The sequence below is a fragment of the Syngnathus floridae genome, chromosome 11 (assembly GCF_059516105.1).
Source record: "Syngnathus floridae isolate MCC-2025c chromosome 11, RoL_Sflo_1.0, whole genome shotgun sequence".
NCBI lineage: Eukaryota > Metazoa > Chordata > Actinopteri > Syngnathiformes > Syngnathidae > Syngnathus > Syngnathus floridae.
Window position 1 is genome coordinate 12,014,509 of NC_142423.1, and position 19,427 is coordinate 12,033,935.

General features: G+C 43.9%; 3 protein-coding genes across 3 annotated transcripts; all 3 read left to right on the forward strand.

The window, feature by feature from the left end:
• The first annotated feature begins 199 nt into the window (after window positions 1-199).
• On the forward strand, window positions 200-10,432 carry ccdc120b (coiled-coil domain containing 120b). Its single transcript, XM_088390551.1, has 11 exons — window positions 200-462; window positions 4,709-4,837; window positions 4,902-5,004; window positions 5,386-5,516; window positions 6,065-6,160; window positions 6,231-6,357; window positions 6,461-6,520; window positions 6,617-6,770; window positions 6,860-6,961; window positions 7,271-8,275; window positions 8,469-10,432. Exons 3-11 carry the CDS (start codon window positions 4,953-4,955, stop codon window positions 8,563-8,565), a joined length of 1,824 nt encoding a protein of 607 aa, XP_088246677.1. The 5' UTR covers window positions 200-462; window positions 4,709-4,837; window positions 4,902-4,952; the 3' UTR covers window positions 8,566-10,432.
• A 726-nt stretch (window positions 10,433-11,158) lies between these two features.
• Window positions 11,159-15,856, forward strand: LOC148391133 (SRSF protein kinase 3-like). The gene is made up of 15 exons (XM_088390616.1): window positions 11,159-11,348; window positions 11,980-12,236; window positions 12,317-12,425; window positions 12,588-12,675; window positions 12,745-12,832; window positions 12,901-13,007; window positions 13,074-13,239; window positions 13,322-13,347; window positions 13,443-13,499; window positions 13,577-13,907; window positions 14,539-14,636; window positions 14,830-14,937; window positions 15,010-15,079; window positions 15,167-15,259; window positions 15,361-15,856. Exons 2-15 carry the CDS (start codon window positions 11,993-11,995, stop codon window positions 15,546-15,548), a joined length of 1,773 nt encoding a protein of 590 aa, XP_088246742.1. The 5' UTR covers window positions 11,159-11,348; window positions 11,980-11,992; the 3' UTR covers window positions 15,549-15,856.
• A 107-nt stretch (window positions 15,857-15,963) lies between these two features.
• Window positions 15,964-19,131, forward strand: comtb (catechol-O-methyltransferase b). Its single transcript, XM_088389355.1, has 6 exons — window positions 15,964-16,073; window positions 16,905-17,073; window positions 17,420-17,537; window positions 17,670-17,863; window positions 17,935-18,066; window positions 18,141-19,131. Exons 2-6 carry the CDS (start codon window positions 16,906-16,908, stop codon window positions 18,318-18,320), a joined length of 792 nt encoding a protein of 263 aa, XP_088245481.1. The 5' UTR covers window positions 15,964-16,073; window position 16,905; the 3' UTR covers window positions 18,321-19,131.
• Window positions 19,132-19,427: the final 296 nt, after the last annotated feature.

Genomic DNA, 19,427 nt, shown 5'->3' on the forward strand with positions numbered 1-19,427 from the left:
TGTGAGTGTATCGCGAAATGCCAACAACAAGCACCGGCGTGGATTTTTGACACATTTTGTATTCATTTAATCGTTTATTTATTTTTTAATTTGGTTAATTTTGAAGAAAGAAGCAGCCAGGGGTACTCGTTTGGATTCCATCGGGGGCGTGCTGCATGTGGGCGGGGTTTAGCGCTCTTATTTCCGGAGGTTGCTCCAGTCAGTCGGTTCAGCTCCGCTGGGATGCGGACCGATCTGTACTGGCGTTCGGGTCCGAGAGGTGTCGGTCGTTAGACTGCTCGCGGGAATCCCAATTTGGACGCGGAGCTACCATGAACGAGCCGGTTCGGACGCGTGGTGCGTGCCTTTAAAGATTCTTCGCTTGTGGGGGAGAAAGAAGAGGATGTCGTGTCAGCCAGCAATGATTCTCGTTCCCGGCTTGAGAACCACGGAGTCCTCCCAAGGCATCGGTCATGCTCTCCGGTAAGACGGGTTTCTTCTTCAAAGTGTAACACTAATTTCACATTAAGATAAGGTCAATAAATGCAAAATTATTGTCTCCATCATTGAGAATCGAAGTATATAAAGGTTTTTATTTATTTATTATTATTAATCGTGTGTGTGTGATACTGCCGTCTGCGGCTATGCAGATGCACGTCCGTGGATTCTGCCTCACACGTCCGAGACGCCACTTTAAATGCAATGTGAATGCTAAAAAAAAAAAAGAACCCAAATGTTATTTTCAGCTTTGCTGTGAACACATGGCCGCTGTGAATGTTTGCATGAGTGAGTGGGTCATTTTCGGCAACACATGTCGTGGATTGCAAGCACATCAAAATGAATTAACGCGTGCAGGCTCACAGGAGGAGAAATGCGTGTCATGCTTCCCCCCTGTTGCTGAGTTGTTATGGAGGGAAATAGATAGACGGGCATGCTTCTGCGTTTTTATGGATGCTATTGCTGCTTTCTCACATGCATGAGTGTGAAGGCCTATCATTAAGAGATTCCTCAACAAGGATGTCTGGAAAAAAAACAAGACTGTGAGGGTCAGTCGATGCCTGCAGGGGGATGTCCCTCTTGCAGAAAACAACCCTTCTGGAAAGTAATGACTGTTGTGTCGGCTGTTGTTGTATTTACCTAATGGGATGTTACACCTTTCCCAAAGAGACTTGCTTTATTTGATTTATTGCAGCCTTTCATCCTGATCTCCTTAACACATGCTGCTGTGTTTGTTTTTCTTCTTCATGTCCACCCATCTGCTTCGCAATGAGCCACTCCCTCTGACACCACTTTGTGTGTTTCTATCACAGGGGAGTGGATGCTGACCCAGATCACTCTACATTTTGCAGTTGAGTTCAGGACATTAGTCTTTATTTTGCCCTTAAGACACTGAGTGAAAACATTCCAAAATCTGGTCTGGGTGGAAGCTTCTAGGCCTTTTTTTTTTCTCCCCAAGCTCGGATTTAAGAAGATAAGCCTTGTGAGTACAAGGAATCAGGTCTCAGGGCGCATCTACATTTGTGAATGTGGGTGACACATTTCTTCCTGAATTAGATCAAAATTCTTGCTAATATGATTAGCGTACGCAGATGGCTGAGACTACAAAGTAGGCAGAGTAGAACATAAAAATGTGGACTACACACCGGTTCGGGTCGAGGTGTTTGAGAGCAAAGGGAAAATGTATCGAAATAATCCCCTCGGACGTTTGAGCCACATTCCTTTCCTTATTACTCCCCCCACCTTGGCTTAGTAGAATCCAGGTGGATAGCCATCTCGATTCATTTCACTCGTAGCAATTGTGTCAAATGTGCAAAGGTGAGTGTCAAGGCCAGAGATGAGAAATCACCTTTATTGGAGTCGGTCAGTCGAAGCTAAGCTGCCCTGCTTTATGCTGATAAATATGTAATGAATCAGTATTTCAAGGAAATGGAACGCTGAAGCTAGTCTTGTTTCTGTCACTGATGGTGAAGTGCTTCACCACTTCTGTGCAGGCAGCGGAGGTTCAATTCTCACTCGGTGATGGTGTGAATCCGAGTGTGAATAGTTCTGAGTGTGTTCTGCCTTCTACTGGACGTCATCTGGGAGACTCCAGCAACCCTGAACATGAGAAGCAGTACAGAAAAATAGATTGATGGATGGTTTTCAAACCTTTGACGACTGGAACACAATTTGGGCTCCAGCTTGTTGGACTTGCAACTGAGTCGTATGCGCGTGCAGACAGAAGTCACATGTCTTCTGCTTATCAAATAAATGAGGCCCGCTGGAGAGGAGACGGGGCCACGGTCGGGACACGTTATCACGACTGGTCGCATCTGTAGCCCGAGACAGTTGGACAAGAAGAAGTTCCCTCGTCTGAGTGGGAACGTATATTCGTAACCTTGTCTGCTTACTGTGTGTACGTTCACAACAGCAGCAGCTGTGTCAACATGGCCGACCTCACCTGTGGCTATTGTCGCTCAGCGCTAACAATCAGCTAGTTAGGAGTCCCAACAGCAGATGCACAGATGATAACGATTATTTTGACCAAAGCACAAGTGTGTTTGTTATCTTTTGTCCAGTCATCCAGAAAAACACTGGTGAGGTCACTGACTCACCGTCTCTTTTGTGGTTTGATGCAGTTGAGGTCAAGGCCCTTTCACGTCACACTAATTCCAGTAAACCATTTTGAAACTTACCGGCCATAATAACAAGGAGAGCGCCTCTTCCTGATTATGTTTCACTCGGGGCGTCGCTTGAAAGTGGCTCCGCCTTTTGTCCAGGTGGCTTCCTCAAATGCATCTTAACCACTTGATTTTTGACCAAAAGATTAGAGAAACACATTTTCAAAAGCATTGTGATCATGGCTAGGGAGATTTTTTTTCTCAGTTGTAACTTAGCTTTCCACAGAGTGTTGCAGTCTCAGCAGTGAGAAGCAGAGAAAAAAGGAGAACATCTGAACGTTGTCGGATTTGAAGCTACGTCGTGGGCCTCGGCGTTTGGCCCGGCAGACTTGAATGTTAAACTCCTTGTTGATTTGCATTCGTGTGATGCGAGCTGCACAGAGGAAGCTCGCTGGCGTCGCACAGCTCATGTTTTAACCAACGTAGCCCCTGCCCAACCCCCCCCCCCCCTCCCCTCCCCACCCAGCCCAGTCCATGCAAAACAAAACACGTGTTCCATAATCGCCTCGCATTCATATCTGCGCTGTTCATATGGCTCTCCATCTTCCCTTTGATGCAGCTCCCAGTTTATCTGATCCCTCCTGCCGGCACTCCCGCAGGCTGCTCCAAGGAATGCGATGCAATCCCCTGTATTTTTTATTTTTTTTTTCTACCTGTATCTTCGCGTGCATCTGCACACCAGATGTTTCAAGATTTTGCGCTGTACATCCTCAGGTGCGTTTGTCTGATCCCGTGGCAGTTCTTGTTTTTTTTTTGTGGGACAGCAATTTAGAATGCATATTTGATTTCACACAATCACACATTTGTGTCAACTATCATGGATTTAAATGATTCTTACCTTCGACGTTTTGGTGCTTCAGTAGATTCATTGTAACAGGTGTGTGACGGGACGGTCATTACAATCCATTTGGTGTTTTACAATCATTTGGACAAGCTGAGGAGCTCAATAATTTAGGTTTGTGAAAGCTTGAAGTTTAATACTGCTGAGCTGAACTTTTCTAAAAATGGAGTGCAGTGTTTTGATTTCCAGACTAAGCAGACATAAAAAAAAAAGTCTTGTCAACACCATTTGGCAACCATCCAGGAAGATGATCTCCACCAAATGGTCAATTCTGTCTTCTCAGGGAGTTTGTTGGTTTTTACATGTACGAGACAAAAGCACACAACAGTTACGAGCTCAGGTCCCCGGACAGGAGCCAGTGCAAAGTATTTCAAGTATGTGCGCACACAAAGCGCACTTCACTCACTGTTGTTTGAAGCAGGGAAACAAAACACGACATCTTGCTTGACCCAAAAAGCGGGTCGAGCTCGCTTCTTTCAGCAGATAGACGTTTCTCCTTAAAAGATGCCATGCTGACGGAAGCAACGTTAAGGGGGGAGGGGGGGTTGATTTTCAGCCCTCAAGGCTTGCCATCCCGATTCGCTAACTGACGAAAGCATTTCATGATTTATTCGTCTGACGAGCAGACAGCGGGATGCCTCTTTCTTTCTGGTTGTGATTTGTGAAGATTGTCGAGGGAGTGGATTTTGGCAGAAAAAGAACTGAGACTATTTTTGGAGGTCTTTTAGCCTTTGATGTAATAAACCTCTGCTATGGGAGGACATGTTGGTAATCAGTTTGTGCCAAATCAAGCACATTTGGAATGAAAAGTGATTTCGGTTGAGTCGACTGCTAGTGAACTAAAGCGAGTTTTTGTTTATCTGTCACTGAACACTTGTGGCATTTACTATTTTTGCACATCATACACAACGGGATTTGTCTGAATACATTATTAACAATACTTCTCCCATTTCACATCCTCTTTGCAAATTAATGGCCTGTTAATGAATTCACTGGTAATTTTAGACTCCTACTTTCATACTGTGCCTCGAGCCACGAGAACTTTGCAAACGCCTTTTTAAAATTTCTTAAGCTTCAAACCGAGGCTGGTGATTCATTTTTAGGCAATGGGGCATTATGTTAAGAGTCAGATGAGTTGATTTGCTGATTCAGATTCTGTGTGCTTGTTTAAGTGGGACAAATATTGCCACATTAGCTTAATTTCAAATCCAATTTTCTTCTTTTGAAGGGTTCTGTCGTAAGCTCCAAATCAGAATCGCTGTCTCCCGATGCTACGTTTGAACGAGGGGACCCCAAAACCATCCCCCGCTGACCAGTGACTCGACACCTCAGGGCAGCGCATGGCTGACCCAACAAGGTCAGTGGGCAAAATGGGCTCACATCTGGACTGTCGAATTGCAACCTGCTTTTCTCATCATCAGGTGAGGCTGTGGCCGGGAGCGTGAATTGTCAAGACCCCACAATTAAATCACATGGAGGTCAAAGGCCATCTGATTACATCCATGGGTTTGGTGGGCGCTCCGGGTGAGTAATGACTTGCAAAGAGTCCTGCAGACTTTGGCGTAAAATGCGCACACCTTCATGTCTAGGCAAGTCCACAAAGGCCTGGAGGAATTTTTCAGCCAGTGTTTTTTCTAACAGTCCAACTGAGTGAAAACAAAAGTGCTTGTCTCGGTGGAACCACCAACTGGAACAACATCTGCAAGTGTGAAGGCCTTTTGTTCACGCAGCTGTCAAGCTTATCAGAACACGTTCACACTCTTTGTGTGTGTGACCGGCAGCAGACAACCCCAATATACATCCACCTTTTGTAAAAGTGTAAATCAACCCTGACATGATGACTTTAAAGTGTGCACTAATGATTGGGACTTTCTCAAGCTTGATGATGCCCAATGTGTTGCGTAGATGTTCAAGTGTGCCATGATGGCAAGCTGCAGGCTGAGCGGGTTGCGGTTCTGCAAGAGAGGAAGCAGGCCCTGGAGGCTCTGCTGAGCACTCGCGTGGAGGAGCTCAAACTTGTTTGTTTCCAGGAAGCGGTGAGTGTAAAGTCCAGCTTGAAAATACACAACGCCTTTGAGATTTAATGAGAACTACAGCAACTCATAAAGTTGCAAGCATTTCTTCTCAAACAACGCTCGGTGAAATAAATTCATGCATATAACATTTTGGAGACCTTAACTTTATGAGGAACAGCGTTAATATTTGCACATTGTGCACATCTCCCTCCAAATTATTAAGCGTAGATATCATATCCCATCATCGAAAGCTGTCTCCGCATAATGCCCTCAGCTGTTTTTTCACAGCCTTTTAACACATCCGTGCGTTTAGAGTGACTCACCGCCCTCCATTTTTACTTCCTTTCGTGTCACGCTAATTAGAAGTTTCTACACCGCTCACTGTTATCGTCGTAGGTGTAATTTATGGCCAAAAACGTCAGTTAAGCCATAACTGCTCACAGCGCTGAAGCATTAAAAGGACCCTTTTATAGCAACTTCAAGTAATCTCTTAAGTGGTGTCCTTTTAGAAAATCTTCGGACCTTGTAGGCCAGTGAGAGGGATTTCAGCTAATTGATTTCCTCCGCAGGAGCTGACTGGGAAGTTGCCACAGGCGTTCCCCCTGGAGACAGGGGAGAAACCCCCAACGGTGCAACGCAGAACTGGCCTGCCTCCTAGGACAGATGTAAGTCAACAGCTTTGCCGTTATTGTTGCTGTTTGTACTCGAGTCCTAACGGAAGTGATTATGCTCCAGCTGCAGGATGAAGCGGCCCAAAGAAGGCAGGTGAAAGCCATCTTCACCGGTGCTCTGTATAGACACACAGAATCGGACAGAAACATCCCAAATAGCAAGAGGACGGTCCATCGGGGATGTCACACAGGTAGGTAATGCGTTCTCGAAGCAAAATCCAATAAAAGCTTTATTTACATTCAAATTCAGTTCAGATGAGGTTTTCACTAAGGTTGCTATGCTTTGACTTCCAGAGGACGGTGTCATGTCAGAGAGCGCAAGCTCCATGTCAGATTCAACATCACATGACAATGGTATGGTCTCATTTTCAAATCGAATTCACAGGTTGAAATTCACCACCTTGATTTGATCCGCTCGTAACCGCCCTTCTTTGTATTTTCCCTCCCAAGAGTCGTCTCCCGGCGTGGTTGCCGACCAGCGCTCTTTGTCCCAGCCTCGGCTAACTGTCGGCAGCCCCGACCACAGGATCAGCAGGAAACTTTCTCCAGTAGAGATTTACTATGAAATGAGAACACGGCGCAATTCTGTCACAAGCTCTGTCAGGTACCTTCATGTGTGTTTGTAAACTCCTAACTTCGGTTTATTTCTTATCTCCACAATTCATGGCTTCTTTTTGATTGTGTCTTCCGCAGTCCAACTCACTCTTTACCAAGAAGTGCATCTAATGTTGAAGGCAGAAGTGTTCCAGCGACGCCACTTTTGGCCCGAACAGCACCAATCAGTGTTCATGTCAGGTAATGTTCTTCCTCCAGGTTCAGGAGGAGCGAGCATTTCGTCACCAGCGGGGGTTAAAGCCTTTTTTTTTTTCTTTTAGGAAGGCTGCCGCCAAGTCTATAGAAATTTAACAACTCAGGGTTAAACAATGGGGGCAACATTTACAAGTCATATTCACATGGAGATGTAGATGTAGAAATGTAAATAAGATCATCGTACTTCTATTGAATGCGTAAATACAAAGACTTTCTGGCGTCAAAGTTTCTTAAAGTCATTTGGAGTGAAAAAAAAAGCTTTCAAAAGCTCACAGCTTTACTTCATTATTTTAGATCCGAGGTGTCGGGGAGCAACGGGTCGAAGCAGTGGTCCGGCAGTCCAGATGTGCCCTATATGATCCCGCTCGCCCAGGAGGGCTCCTCCTCGGACCGTAGAAGCGGCCTTTACAACTCCAGAGCCAGACGCAGTAACAGCTCGGAGGCCCTTCTGGATCGGTCCAGCCTTCCGGACGACCCGGCGCCCAGAAATGGGATGCACCCTAAAGGAGGGCCCTACAAGAGTTCGGAAACACTGACGGATGGGAAACTACGGCACATTCACTTGAGCAGCCCCGAAAAACACGTGGACGGATCTGGGGAGCAGGCCAAAATGCGCCTGTCCATGGGGGCCAGGGGGGTGGGCTACAATGAGCTGCTGATGGACTACATCTGGGGAAAGCAGCAAAGGATGCAAGTGCAACACAACCTCTTCCAGTCCACAGGCAGGATCTGGCAGGACTTACCCTCTCACTGCTCCTCCACTGGAGGAGTTACTCCCCACGCAAACGGTTTCTCCCATTCTCAGGTGCACCTCCCGAGCGCCGCGCCTCCTTACAGCCCCATGGTTGGTCGAGGGTCTCAAGCTGACATGCGCAGGGTCAAGGTCACCAGAACCAAATCTTGTGGACCCTTTATCCCCTTGCAGCAACACGCTCAGGATGCCATCCTGTTGTCACACCTTCCCGCCGCCGGTACCACCACGTCCTCCATCCCCAACCTCCTCCCCTACCAGACGGAACTCTCCGGGCCTGCTTTCAGTCGAAGAGCCCCGCAATTCTCCCTCCCCACCCCCGAGGACTCAACGAGAAGCCTCCACAAAGCCTTGGCTCTGGAAGGCCTCAGAGACTGGTACCTTCGGAACGCCCTTGGATATCCTCCTAAGAGCCACGAAGCAGGCGTTTCACGACTGTCACACCCCCACCCTCTAGCAACCCAGTCTGCTCAAGGTGAAGCGAGTAACCCCCACAGGCCTCAAATGTCCCAGTCAGCCAGCTTTCATGGGCACCCGCTGCATGGCAGGTCAGTATTGCTGTCTTTGCAGTTTGCGGCTTGCAATTCTCTCGTGTGGTCGAAAAGTTATCCATCTGCAGTGATTGATGTCTCCTACGCTTCGCCGGAGGAGACATCTTTTCACCAAACAAAACAGCATCCATATCCAGAACGTTCTCGCCTACTTTGTGTGGAGTTTTGATATGTGTTGCCTCCCCAACAGGTCAATGGAGCTGTCCCTCTATCAGGAGACTCCTCACTCGCAGACACAAGAAGGGGCCCCGAAGGAGCCCAACGCAGACCCGGGTACCCTCGTCTGAGGCAGAAGAACACACGCGTGCACACACACACGCAAAATACCAAGCATTGACTCCAAGTACAGACCACTTGCTACAATGTGAGTTCAACAGGGAAACAAAACATGGCAACCTCAGCAGAAAAACGACTAACAAACAACAGCAGCAGTACGGTGTGAGAAGCTTTGTCAAGCCAGATGTCGCTGAATCGAGAACTCCCAAAGGAGGTGAGCGTTTACTAATATGGTCAAGCTGCACTACTTCATGGTACCTTCACAATCCTTCACAATAACCTCAATAATAACACAGAGAAGTCTCCCAATATATTCATTTTTTTTTACAAGTTGAAATCACTATTTTGTATCTCCCGAGTTCTAAAAAAGTTATATTGAAGAGATAATATATTGCTCAATATACAAGTATTATAACATGCCAGTGAACATGTGTTTGTGGATAATATAAAAAAACCTCAATCCTCATCTGTAATTAATTCTACAACCATTCCAATCTGTCAATGTTGATACCCAAAAGTTGAAGAACGTAGCAGATGGGAGTGCCTCCATGTTTTTAATCGAGCAAAACTTTCTACTGACCCTTACCGCTTGTAATTTAGCCTCTATGAATTGAATCGAGGAGTTCACGATGTCACTAAAATGTGGGGGAATTTGGAACAATGTCATAGATTTATTTTCAAACAAAGCTGAGGGCTGTTGGGAGATCTACTGTTCTACAGTAGCACTTGTACTGTATGACAAGAACTTGCGTTGCTTTCTTCAGTTTAAAGGGGATGTGGCTGTCATACAGCGCACTTTATGAACATCTTAAGCCTTAAATTCCCTTTGATTTGCTACCATGAGAGATGTCGGGCTGTAGTGTTGACTGTCATCATCAGCCTGTCTGTAAATAGTGTGGGATGGATTGCGGTGAGAACTTACAAGATGTTTTACTCCCTTACTAACAATACGATTTTTAATTATTTTTTTTTAAACTAACCACATGTAACAAACCCCGCTTCCACGTTTAATCAATTTCTCCGTGAAGAAAAACAAGTGAGTCTGGTGGCATGAAGAGAATAGGGCTGCTGTTGTTCAGAGTGACTGAGTGAGCAGGTCTCACGTCCAGAAAATGTTTTGAGAGTTCATCTCTGCAGATTTGTATATGCAATGATTTCGCATTTTGACTTATTTTACATCACCTCTTGTTGTTGTCTGAAAACAAAAAAAAATCGGATTATATTCCATTACATGTATTTCTTAGTCTTTTGATCATTCTGCCACATAAACCTCGGAAAATGTGAGTATCAGATAATCTTGTAATTAATTTGATGTAAACAGAACCAAGCATATTTTTGGGCGTAATTAATTAGTTGCCATTTATGATCTATGGACTCATTTGAATGTAATTTTTTTGTTTGATACTGTATGTTGATAATATTTCCTACTCTGGTAAAAAAAAAAAAAAAAAACATGTAGCACCATGTTGATTTAATGTTCTACTGTACACAGCTATACAGTTTTCTGAAAAGACCAAATGTCTGTGCACTGGGACTTGAAATGTATTTTTCTTAGAGTTGAGAAAAATGCTATGAATTTAGCTCAAGAGCAAAATTGACCGATAGTATATTCATAAACTTGACCACTTTGTAGCAATCTACTGTAGCGTGTTCTCATCCGTTAGTGTGGGAATTCATGTGTTAGAAGCATCATATTCCGCAGACTTGCTAATGTTCAAGTCTCTTTTTAAAAATATATATTTAAATACCACTGTTCCACCCCCTTTTATTAGCAGGTCTATGAAATCAGGCTCAATAGGCCTTCCCTATACTGTATGTACCCGTATGTATGAAATTGTGCATTCATTCTACTACAATAAAGTTTCATGTTGCAATCAATAGTTTTGCATCACAGGATGAGTCACGTAACAAAAAAATCAAGTTTTCTACAAAGGTAAAGTAACTATTCTGACTTTTCTCAAGTCTGTGTATTATTGTTAAAATAGCATAGCAGCTTAACAGTCATCAGGGCTAAATGTAATGTGTAAATATATTTGAATCTACAATAATTTCCTCTTCAACAAGTCTGAAATTGTAATAAAACAAGAATCAATGAAGGCAATGAATTTCAAAAGCGTTTTAGCACCTCTAGAGTTTGGTTTTGGTAAACAGGCTTAAGCCTCAAAAATGTGGTTTTGATAGCGTGAGCGCCATCTTGTGGATGTTACTTTTCCTTTCATACCGGCATCCAAGGCTGTCACTAGGTTTTGTGGACAGGTGGCTGATAAACGTTACAGAATAACATTTATTGTCAATCATTAAATTAAAAAATAGTCAATATTTACTGTTCAAGTCAATATTTCAATAATATTAGATGCCTTTGAATATATTTGCACATCCAGATACGAATTTACCTCGTTCAACTCGGCTTTTTTTCATGTATAAATGTAAATATTCTATTGTGATTATTATATATCTGCTTCAACTTAACAAGTCTGTGACTGCACTTTAAAATGTTTTTCTCCCCCCCACACAGCTGTCATATTGCACTACTGTGTACGCCATTTGCACATGTACATGCCTTGCCTCGCAAAATTCTGTTTCCAATATAGATTTACAAGGATAGTCTGTTGTTGTAGCAGCAACCATGCAGCAACACGGTATGCACGTCAAGTGCTTGGCTATTCCTGGACTGAGTGTTGGCAGTCCCACCAGAGAGAGACCCAGAGCACACGAGACCGAGGTACTGTGTATGGCTAACTTTGTGCACTGTGCTTTTTACGGGAAGATTATAACGGAATATATCAGACACCAAGTAAGTACGTTTCTGAGTTTATTTAGTAGGAATGAATGAATAATTGTTCATTGGTGTGCTGTCTGTATATGGATGGGAAATGGCTCACACTTTTAGCCCACCATTGGATAAATTTTATATGGTTGAAAAAAATGTATTCTGAATCTTGTTTTTCCTACAACAATAAGTCACTAAAATTGAATCGAACAACATTTGGAACAGTTTGGTTTCACTTAGGACGTTATTTGACTGGCTAAAAATACATGTTGAGTATTCACTGACTGCATGGCTCATTGGAAATGTCACGACAAAGACACAAACAAGCCATCTCAAGTGATTTATAAACACTGTTGTAAAAAGACCTCAAGAAACTACTGCTTTCTCAATATGGAGCGCAAGGGGCAGACAATATAAGGAGAAAAGCAGGGGCCTTAAAATTGAACCCTGTGGAATCCCTTAAGACAGTTCAGTCTAAAAGATAGAAACAGGTGATGAATGACATAAAGCATCTTATCAAAATAAATGAATTTAGGAATAAGGTTACGCAGTAAAGTGTAACTGTAAAGTGGGTTGAATAAATATCTTCAGAATGCACCTCATGTCCACGTTTTATTGGACCGCTCTAAGTGTCACTGTCATCTGGACTCAGCAGGCTCCTGTTAAAAATGTCCACATCCTATGCTGCCACTCTATCAGCCCTTGTTACCGCCACCTCCCCTGAGCGACAAATACAACTAAACGTGAACGCTCATCCTGCCCCTGAGCCCTCGACCCCACCCGGGAGTCCGAAATCGATTCCCCCAGCCAGTCCAGCTCCTCCACGTTGTCGTCCAGTCGAAGCTCATCCTGCCCCGCCGGAGCTTGCGGGATCGTATGACGACCAGGAGAACCCGTCAGATTATGGGATCGGTAGACAACACGCCAGCACCAAACCTTGACCACCCTGGTTAGACTTTCAGTTTTTATTTACAAGACACTTTGTGTTGCAGGTGGTTATTATCCTGTAGAGGTTGGAGAGATTTTTGAGGACCGATACCAGGTGGTGAAAAAGTTGGGATGGGGTCACTTCTCCACGGTGTGGCTCTGCTGGGATATGGTGTAAGTATGGATAGTGGAAATGTTTTGGTAAATATATAGAAAATACAATTCAAGAATAGGAGGTAGACATTCCCATAGGGATTATGAGAATTTATGGAAATTAACTGGGAATTAAAGGTAGTTTAACAATAAGGCACAAACGTTTTGTTTATTTTCATGCAGGAGAAGGCACTTTGTCGCTCTCAAGGTGGTGAAAAGTGCTCCGATGTTTACAGAGACAGCCATGGATGAGATTAAACTTCTCAAATGTGTCAGTGAGCTCAGTTCCAGTATGCTTCAATTGCTATTTGCTCGAGTTGAATATATTTTTGGCTATCAGGTGAGGGACAGTGACCCCAGAGATTCTAAACGTCAGACGATTGTGCACCTCATCGATGACTTCAGGATCTCTGGAGTGAACGGAGAGCGTATCCTTACTCTTCGTCTACCCCAAAACAAAACATGATATAAAGTGATGTCCTTAATTGCTCACAAGATGTCTGCATGGTCCTGGAGGTGCTGGGCCACCAGCTCCTGAGGTGGATCGTTAAATCCAACTACACCGGTCTTCCGCTTCCTTGTGTCAAAAGCATCATCCGACAGGTGACTTTCTTGAGATTTTCTGAATAAATACTCTATTCCTCTAACTTTTCATCATCCTTACTGTAGGTTCTGCAAGGTTTAGAATACTTGCACACAAAGTGCAAGATCATACACACAGACATCAAGCCGGAGAACATCCTCTTGCGGGTGGACGATGTTTACATACAGAAACTGGCAGCCGACACCAAACTGTGGCAACTGCCCGATTCCGCTGTATTGACCAGCGAACCAAGTTAGTGATGAGGCTTTAAATGTTTGAGTTGACTGTGGACCTTCTTAAAAATTGTTCACATTATGAGTTTTATTTTCTCCAGAGCGCTCAACTGCCAAACAAAAAAAGGTGTGTATATTGAACCATTTATTTAACATTTACATATGTCTGAAAATGTATTGCTTGAGTCATCAATTTGAATTTTTTTATCACCCCCACGTTAGAGTTTGTCCAAATTAATGGGAAGGTTGACGGGGGTTTTCCAAAACATTGGGAATTGGGTAAGTATTATGTTTGAATTGTGTGTGTGGAGGGGGCTGCATGCAAAAGATTGGCGTGCAACTTCTTCTCTTTGCAGTCTAGCAAGGCTTCAAGGTCGCATCTAAAAGGCCTGAGGTGGACAGAGAGGAAGCGGCGAGCCAAGGCGAATACATCCGACCAAAGTCAAAAACCACCTCACGATGGCCTACACGATGTTACACCTCCGTCTGGCACCTGTCAAACATTGCTCCCGGACTCTGACATCACATTAAGGAGACAGACCATGCTCTTGTCCGACAGGCTGGACTCGCCTGAGCTCAGTCACAGAAACTTCTCTTCGATGCCAGACATCACCAAAGATGCCCCCTTTTCTGCATCCAGATCTTTATTTTTACATCAGATGCCAGACAAACAACTCTCTCCTCATGGTCAGTATTTGCAATTCTTGAATAATCATAAAGAATGACCAACATAACTAACAAACTGGATTTAATTCAAATAAAAAAAGTAATAAACAAACAAAAAATGAGCGAACAAAAATTTAGAGCATGATTACGCACAATCTATTGTGTTCCTTACCAAGTGCTATACCAGTTTTAAGCCACAAGAGGGCGTATTTTCATTGCAGTGTACTGTACCTGTATCTAAGACGTGAGTATTGTACGGTACTGCCGTTTCTTATTTGGCATTTCATTTTGATGACAAAATTTCCTTATATTAATATGCTATGCTAATACAACCAAATGTCAACCTCACTTAGCGATGGAATGCGGTTATAGGGCGCTGCAAGTGGAACTAACAAGTGTAAACTTTACACAAGTGTAAACTTTACTCAAGCGTAAACTTTACACAGGTGTAAACTTTACACAGAATAAGAGTGAGACTCCTGAGCCCGGTGCATCTGTTTTGACCATTGGTCTATTATCAAACCTTATCAAAGTTGGGGAAAATGCAAACACACACGGACAAAGTTCAATCATGGGAATCCAGATAAGCAAAACCGGAACACTCCAAGTGAGTGTAATCAGTGACATCCTTTACCTTTTTTTTCCTTCCTAGGAAACAATGACTGTGAGGGGCCTCTTGACCTCCTGCTTCCACATAACGCGGACAAGATGCTTGTTAAAATTGCTGACCTGGGCAATGCATGCTGGGTGGTGAGTGACAGAACAATCAGAGGAGAATCTACAGTTATTTATATTGGCGGTATCATACAGCATTTGAGTAAGAGGGTATTGATAATATCTGGAGAGAAAACACTCACCATTGCCTATTACAATCCAGGCATTGATGACTGAACTCTTGACTGACTAAATGTTGTGGTCTCGTGCAATCCATGTGGTCTCGTAGTACAAACACTTTTCTGAGGACATCCAGACATGTCAATACCGCTCAGTGGAGGTCCTGATTGGTGCTGACTACAGCACCCCGGCTGACATTTGGAGCACTGCCTGCATGGTGAGAAGGGCAACAGTCAACTTCAGCGCATAAATATTATCACAGACACCCAACGATGTGTGTTTTGTTTAGGCTTTCGAGCTCGCAACGGGGGACTATCTGTTTGACCCCCAGTCAGGGACCACATTCTCCCGTGAAGAAGGTTGGCTTTGAAATAATTATTAGAATAATAAGACACTTTATTATTCCATATATCGAGCAGTAATAGATGTTGTGGATGTTATTTTAGATCATATTGCACACATCATCGAGCTGCTGGGACCTCTTCCATCCAAGTTGGCCCTTTCGGGGAAAAAATCCAAAAGATTCTTCAACCAAAAAGGTAAAGCATCCGAATGTACGCAAACCGAGACCCCCCCTTGAATTTTTCCAGGTGAATCTTATCACGATTCTGCGTGAACTAATGTTGTCAACTTCATCCAGGACAACTGAGGCGCATCTCAAAGCTGAAGCCGTGGAGCTTGTTGGAAATTCTGCTGGACAAGTACGAGTGGCCACAGGACGAAGCGGCCCGGTTCAGTTCGTTCCTCTTGACCATGTTGCATCTTCAGCCGGAAAAAAGAGCCACAGCGGCACAATGTCTTAAACACCCGTGGATCACAACAACCTAACTTGACCTCCTTGTTTTGGCCGCGGACTTTTTCTCTCCCATTCATTGGACTTGGAGGACTTTATTGTACAAATCTGGTGCTGGCATCATGTGCAAAGCCTTGTGCCTTTTCCCATCAGGCGATTTGCATATTCACGGCAGTTCCATTGGATTCAGACAGAATGACCAACTTAATTTTGTTTTCTATGATGTATTCAAAAGGTATACTTTCTAGTTTCAGTTTTTACCAATTACATTTGAACTGGCTGACGTTTTGTGCAGTATGCCGCTCACTAATAAATCAGTTTGCGCTGAGGAGGAGGAGCTAAATGTAATTTTGTGTGCGGGTGCTGAACTATGGCGCATTCCTTGCATGCTCACGTTGGAGCTGCCCTCAGAGAAGGGGAGAGGGGGGGTTGGAAGAGACGGGAGGGGAGGGGAGGGGAGGAGTTACGTGTGAATGCAAATACACGTCGACATGTCTTGTTAGTGACTTTTGCAAGTTTTGCGTGCAGGAGTGAGGCGACACACGGCGTCATCCTGAAACGTAAGTGTGATTTTCTGTTGGCTTAAAAGGTGTGAATTGTGTTCATCGGGCGTTAATCAACATCGTGGCAGGTTTTAACTTGAACAGCGGGTCTGCATCAACTGGTTCGTGACACCCCGTTAAACTGACCACTCATGTGCATGCAAGAAAAAAAAAAAAAATGACAGCACTAAAATTATAGATTTCTGTCATTTACTTTCAACTCCTTTCTGATGCACAGATTATATTTGACTTATTCTCTGTCTGCATGTATGCACTTGAATGGTTACGTCAAGTTGCATCTCATGGGAATTGTACAAGGAAAGGTTAAAATCCGGTTAGTCCGCCTTTTGTGACACAGCCCCCTAACCCGCAGCCAGTTGCCATGCAACTCAAATCTCAAATCAAAAGGCATTAGCTCAACCTTGGCTCGGCTTTTATAGTCGTTTTTTCTGTGTACCTAAGGTACAGCTGTTGCCTGCCATAGCAACACTAAAAAAAATAGCTTTGGTATGGGTGATTGATGCTGCTTGTTTTTCCTGTCCCCCATTTCATATATGTCCAATTTGATATTTTATCCCTGCGTGGTAAAAATACACCAGCACAGGCTGTAGACACTCTCTTCTTATTACAGTTGATATTAAATGATATTCATCATACTGTGTGTGGCCGGAAGATACTGAAAGAGATAACAGCATCACTGAATAGTAAACACCCATCTCATTAGCCCAATACAAAGGGAGAGCCTAGAGTGAAAGGAGACATGGGAGCTTCTATTTATCTCCATGCAGCTTGTGATTACAGTATTGTATGATTGAGCAGTACTGACCTTTTGTTTTTTTTGGGTTGCAGGATGTGGTGGCTCGTTGCTAGCTGCACTGGCGGAGCAGTTCTACTGTTTTCGCTGTATAAATGGGTGATCCCCAGCGTTGTGCAGTATCATGGAGGCCTGGCACTCTTCTGGCATGATGTCATTGTGGAATGGGCACTGGACAAGCTGACCCAGTCCACACGTCCTCAGGTGGGACCTCAGCCACACTCGGAACTGGTGTGAATGTAGACTTACTGAAAAAGTCACAATAATTTAGCCTATAGGCTATAAGATAAGACAACCTAATCAAAGTGGGGGTGAGAAAAGAATTCATAATTTTTTCCCATATATTTTGGAATAGCAAATAAAAAGTAGGACACCCTTAACTAACAATACTTTACTGTTGCATTTTTTTCTGCTTCATTCAAATGCTCATTTGAAAAGTGCAAATCAGCAATTCAAAAATTAGGTTTGGGTATATTTATATTTGAACAATATCAAAACAAATGGACTTAGTTACATTGTGCCTGTCTGTACTGTTTTGATTTTCTCTCAGAGGCTCCTTGCTGCAGTACGAAAAACGGCCACAAGAGGGGATCCTCGAAGCGTGGTTAAAGCCATTGATGACTTCTGCAACCACAATGAGTGGGCCATGAACGTAGGCGACGAGAAAGGTACTGAGATATTGTTTGGGGGAGAAAAAAAAAATACAGACCATGTACTGCTTTTGTTAGACCCGTTTTGATAGCTGAATAAAAAATACTATACATGCTCTCTTATATTGGAGTAATTTTCATTTGCCATAGGTTGCATTCTTGACTCTGTGGTGTCCGAGGCCAATCCATCTTGTGTGCTTGAGCTGGGCACCTACTGCGGCTACTCCACAGTTCGTATCGCCAGTTTGCTGCCACCTCACGCCAAGTTCATTACACTTGAATTTAATCCCGACTATGCCGCTATCGCTCGGCAAGTCATTGCATGGGCGGGTGTTGGTGACAAGGTAAAAGCTTCTGCTGCTTTTCAATAAATAAGCAGTTTGAGACAGAGATGCATCTGTTTTTCTTTCTGCAGGTGCAGTTAGTCGAAGGAGATTCTGGTGAATGGATCCCTAAACTGAAGGAGCATTTTGGAGTCAAAACATTTGACTTGGTTTTTTTGGACCACTGGAAGAATCGTTACCTTCTCGACACCAAACTGATGGAGGTAGGTTATTTTCTACTGATGGCGTTTTGACGTTAGCGCCCCGCACAGCACTAACTTTGACACTGTTTCCTCAGGAATGCGGCCTCTTGAGGAAAGGGAGTATCCTGCTGGCCGATAACGTTATCTGTCCTGGCACGCCGGACTACCTGGAGTACATCCGGCACAGCCCGCAGTATAAAAGCCAATACTTCAAATCTCATCTGGAGTATACAAAGGCAGAGGATGGCCTGGAGAAGTCCATTTTCTTAGGGTAGTTTCTGTCAAATTTTTCAAACACCATTTTGTATATGCTGTTAACTACCATAGAAAGCCATAAAAAAAATGAAAGAATCAAATTGGCAGCACGCTGGATGAATGTTAGCACGTCCGCCTCGCAGTTGGTTTGATTCTGACTTCGGCCTTTCTGTGTGGAGTTTGCATGTTCCTCCAGGTACCCTGGCTTCCTCCCACATTCCAAAACACATGCAAGGTAGGCAGATTGGCTACTCCAAATTGCCCGTAGGTGTGAGTGCAAATGGTTGTTCGTCGATGTGTGCCCTGTGATTGGCAGTTCAGGGAGCCCCTCGCCTACTCCGAGAAGTCAGCTGGGATAGGCTCCAGCACACCCGCGACCCCTCGTGAGGATAAGCAGTTTGCAAAGTGGATGGATGGATGAAACAATCAAATGGAAAACAAGAATTACATCAGTAAGTGTATTCTTCATGTCGTAATCCAGTGATCCTCAAAGTACCACTAGAGGTAGTGGTACACGAAAGTACGCCCAAGTTGTATTTAACTTTAAAGTTCAATATATTTCCCAACACTTAACAATAAATACAACTCAAATAGAACACAAATATGAGTCTTTTTTTGTATACGGAAATGCTGGGAGCAAAAAAGTTGGTAGCTGATATAGTTGAGATTTTGATTGACAGGTTACGGAATGTAAATTCGGTAATTTGAACTGAAAGAAATGAAAAGTGTTTGAGGCATAAAGCAGACGTCTTGGCGAGTTACTAATGAATTAACCACAGGCTAATAAAAGAGTCATAAAGCACGATGCTAATAAATGTGCTGACTGGTCAACCTCTTCAACTGTTTGTTTGACTCCCTGTTGCGATTTACAATTTCGGGGGTGATGAACTTCAGAAATTCCACTAAACCAGATGCAACTACTTGCTTCTCCTTGCATGGTGCTAATATTGACAGGTGGGTGAAAGAATGAGAGCGAATGTATGTGTGTGTTTGAGCGTGGCATGTTTGTTTCTGTGTGTGTGTGAGCGCATGAATCAAATCACTCATCTAATCTCTCAAAGTGACTGAGGTCCATCATAGTGGGGGTGGAGAGAGTTCTCTATTTGGTTCAGCCATATAGGGGGGGG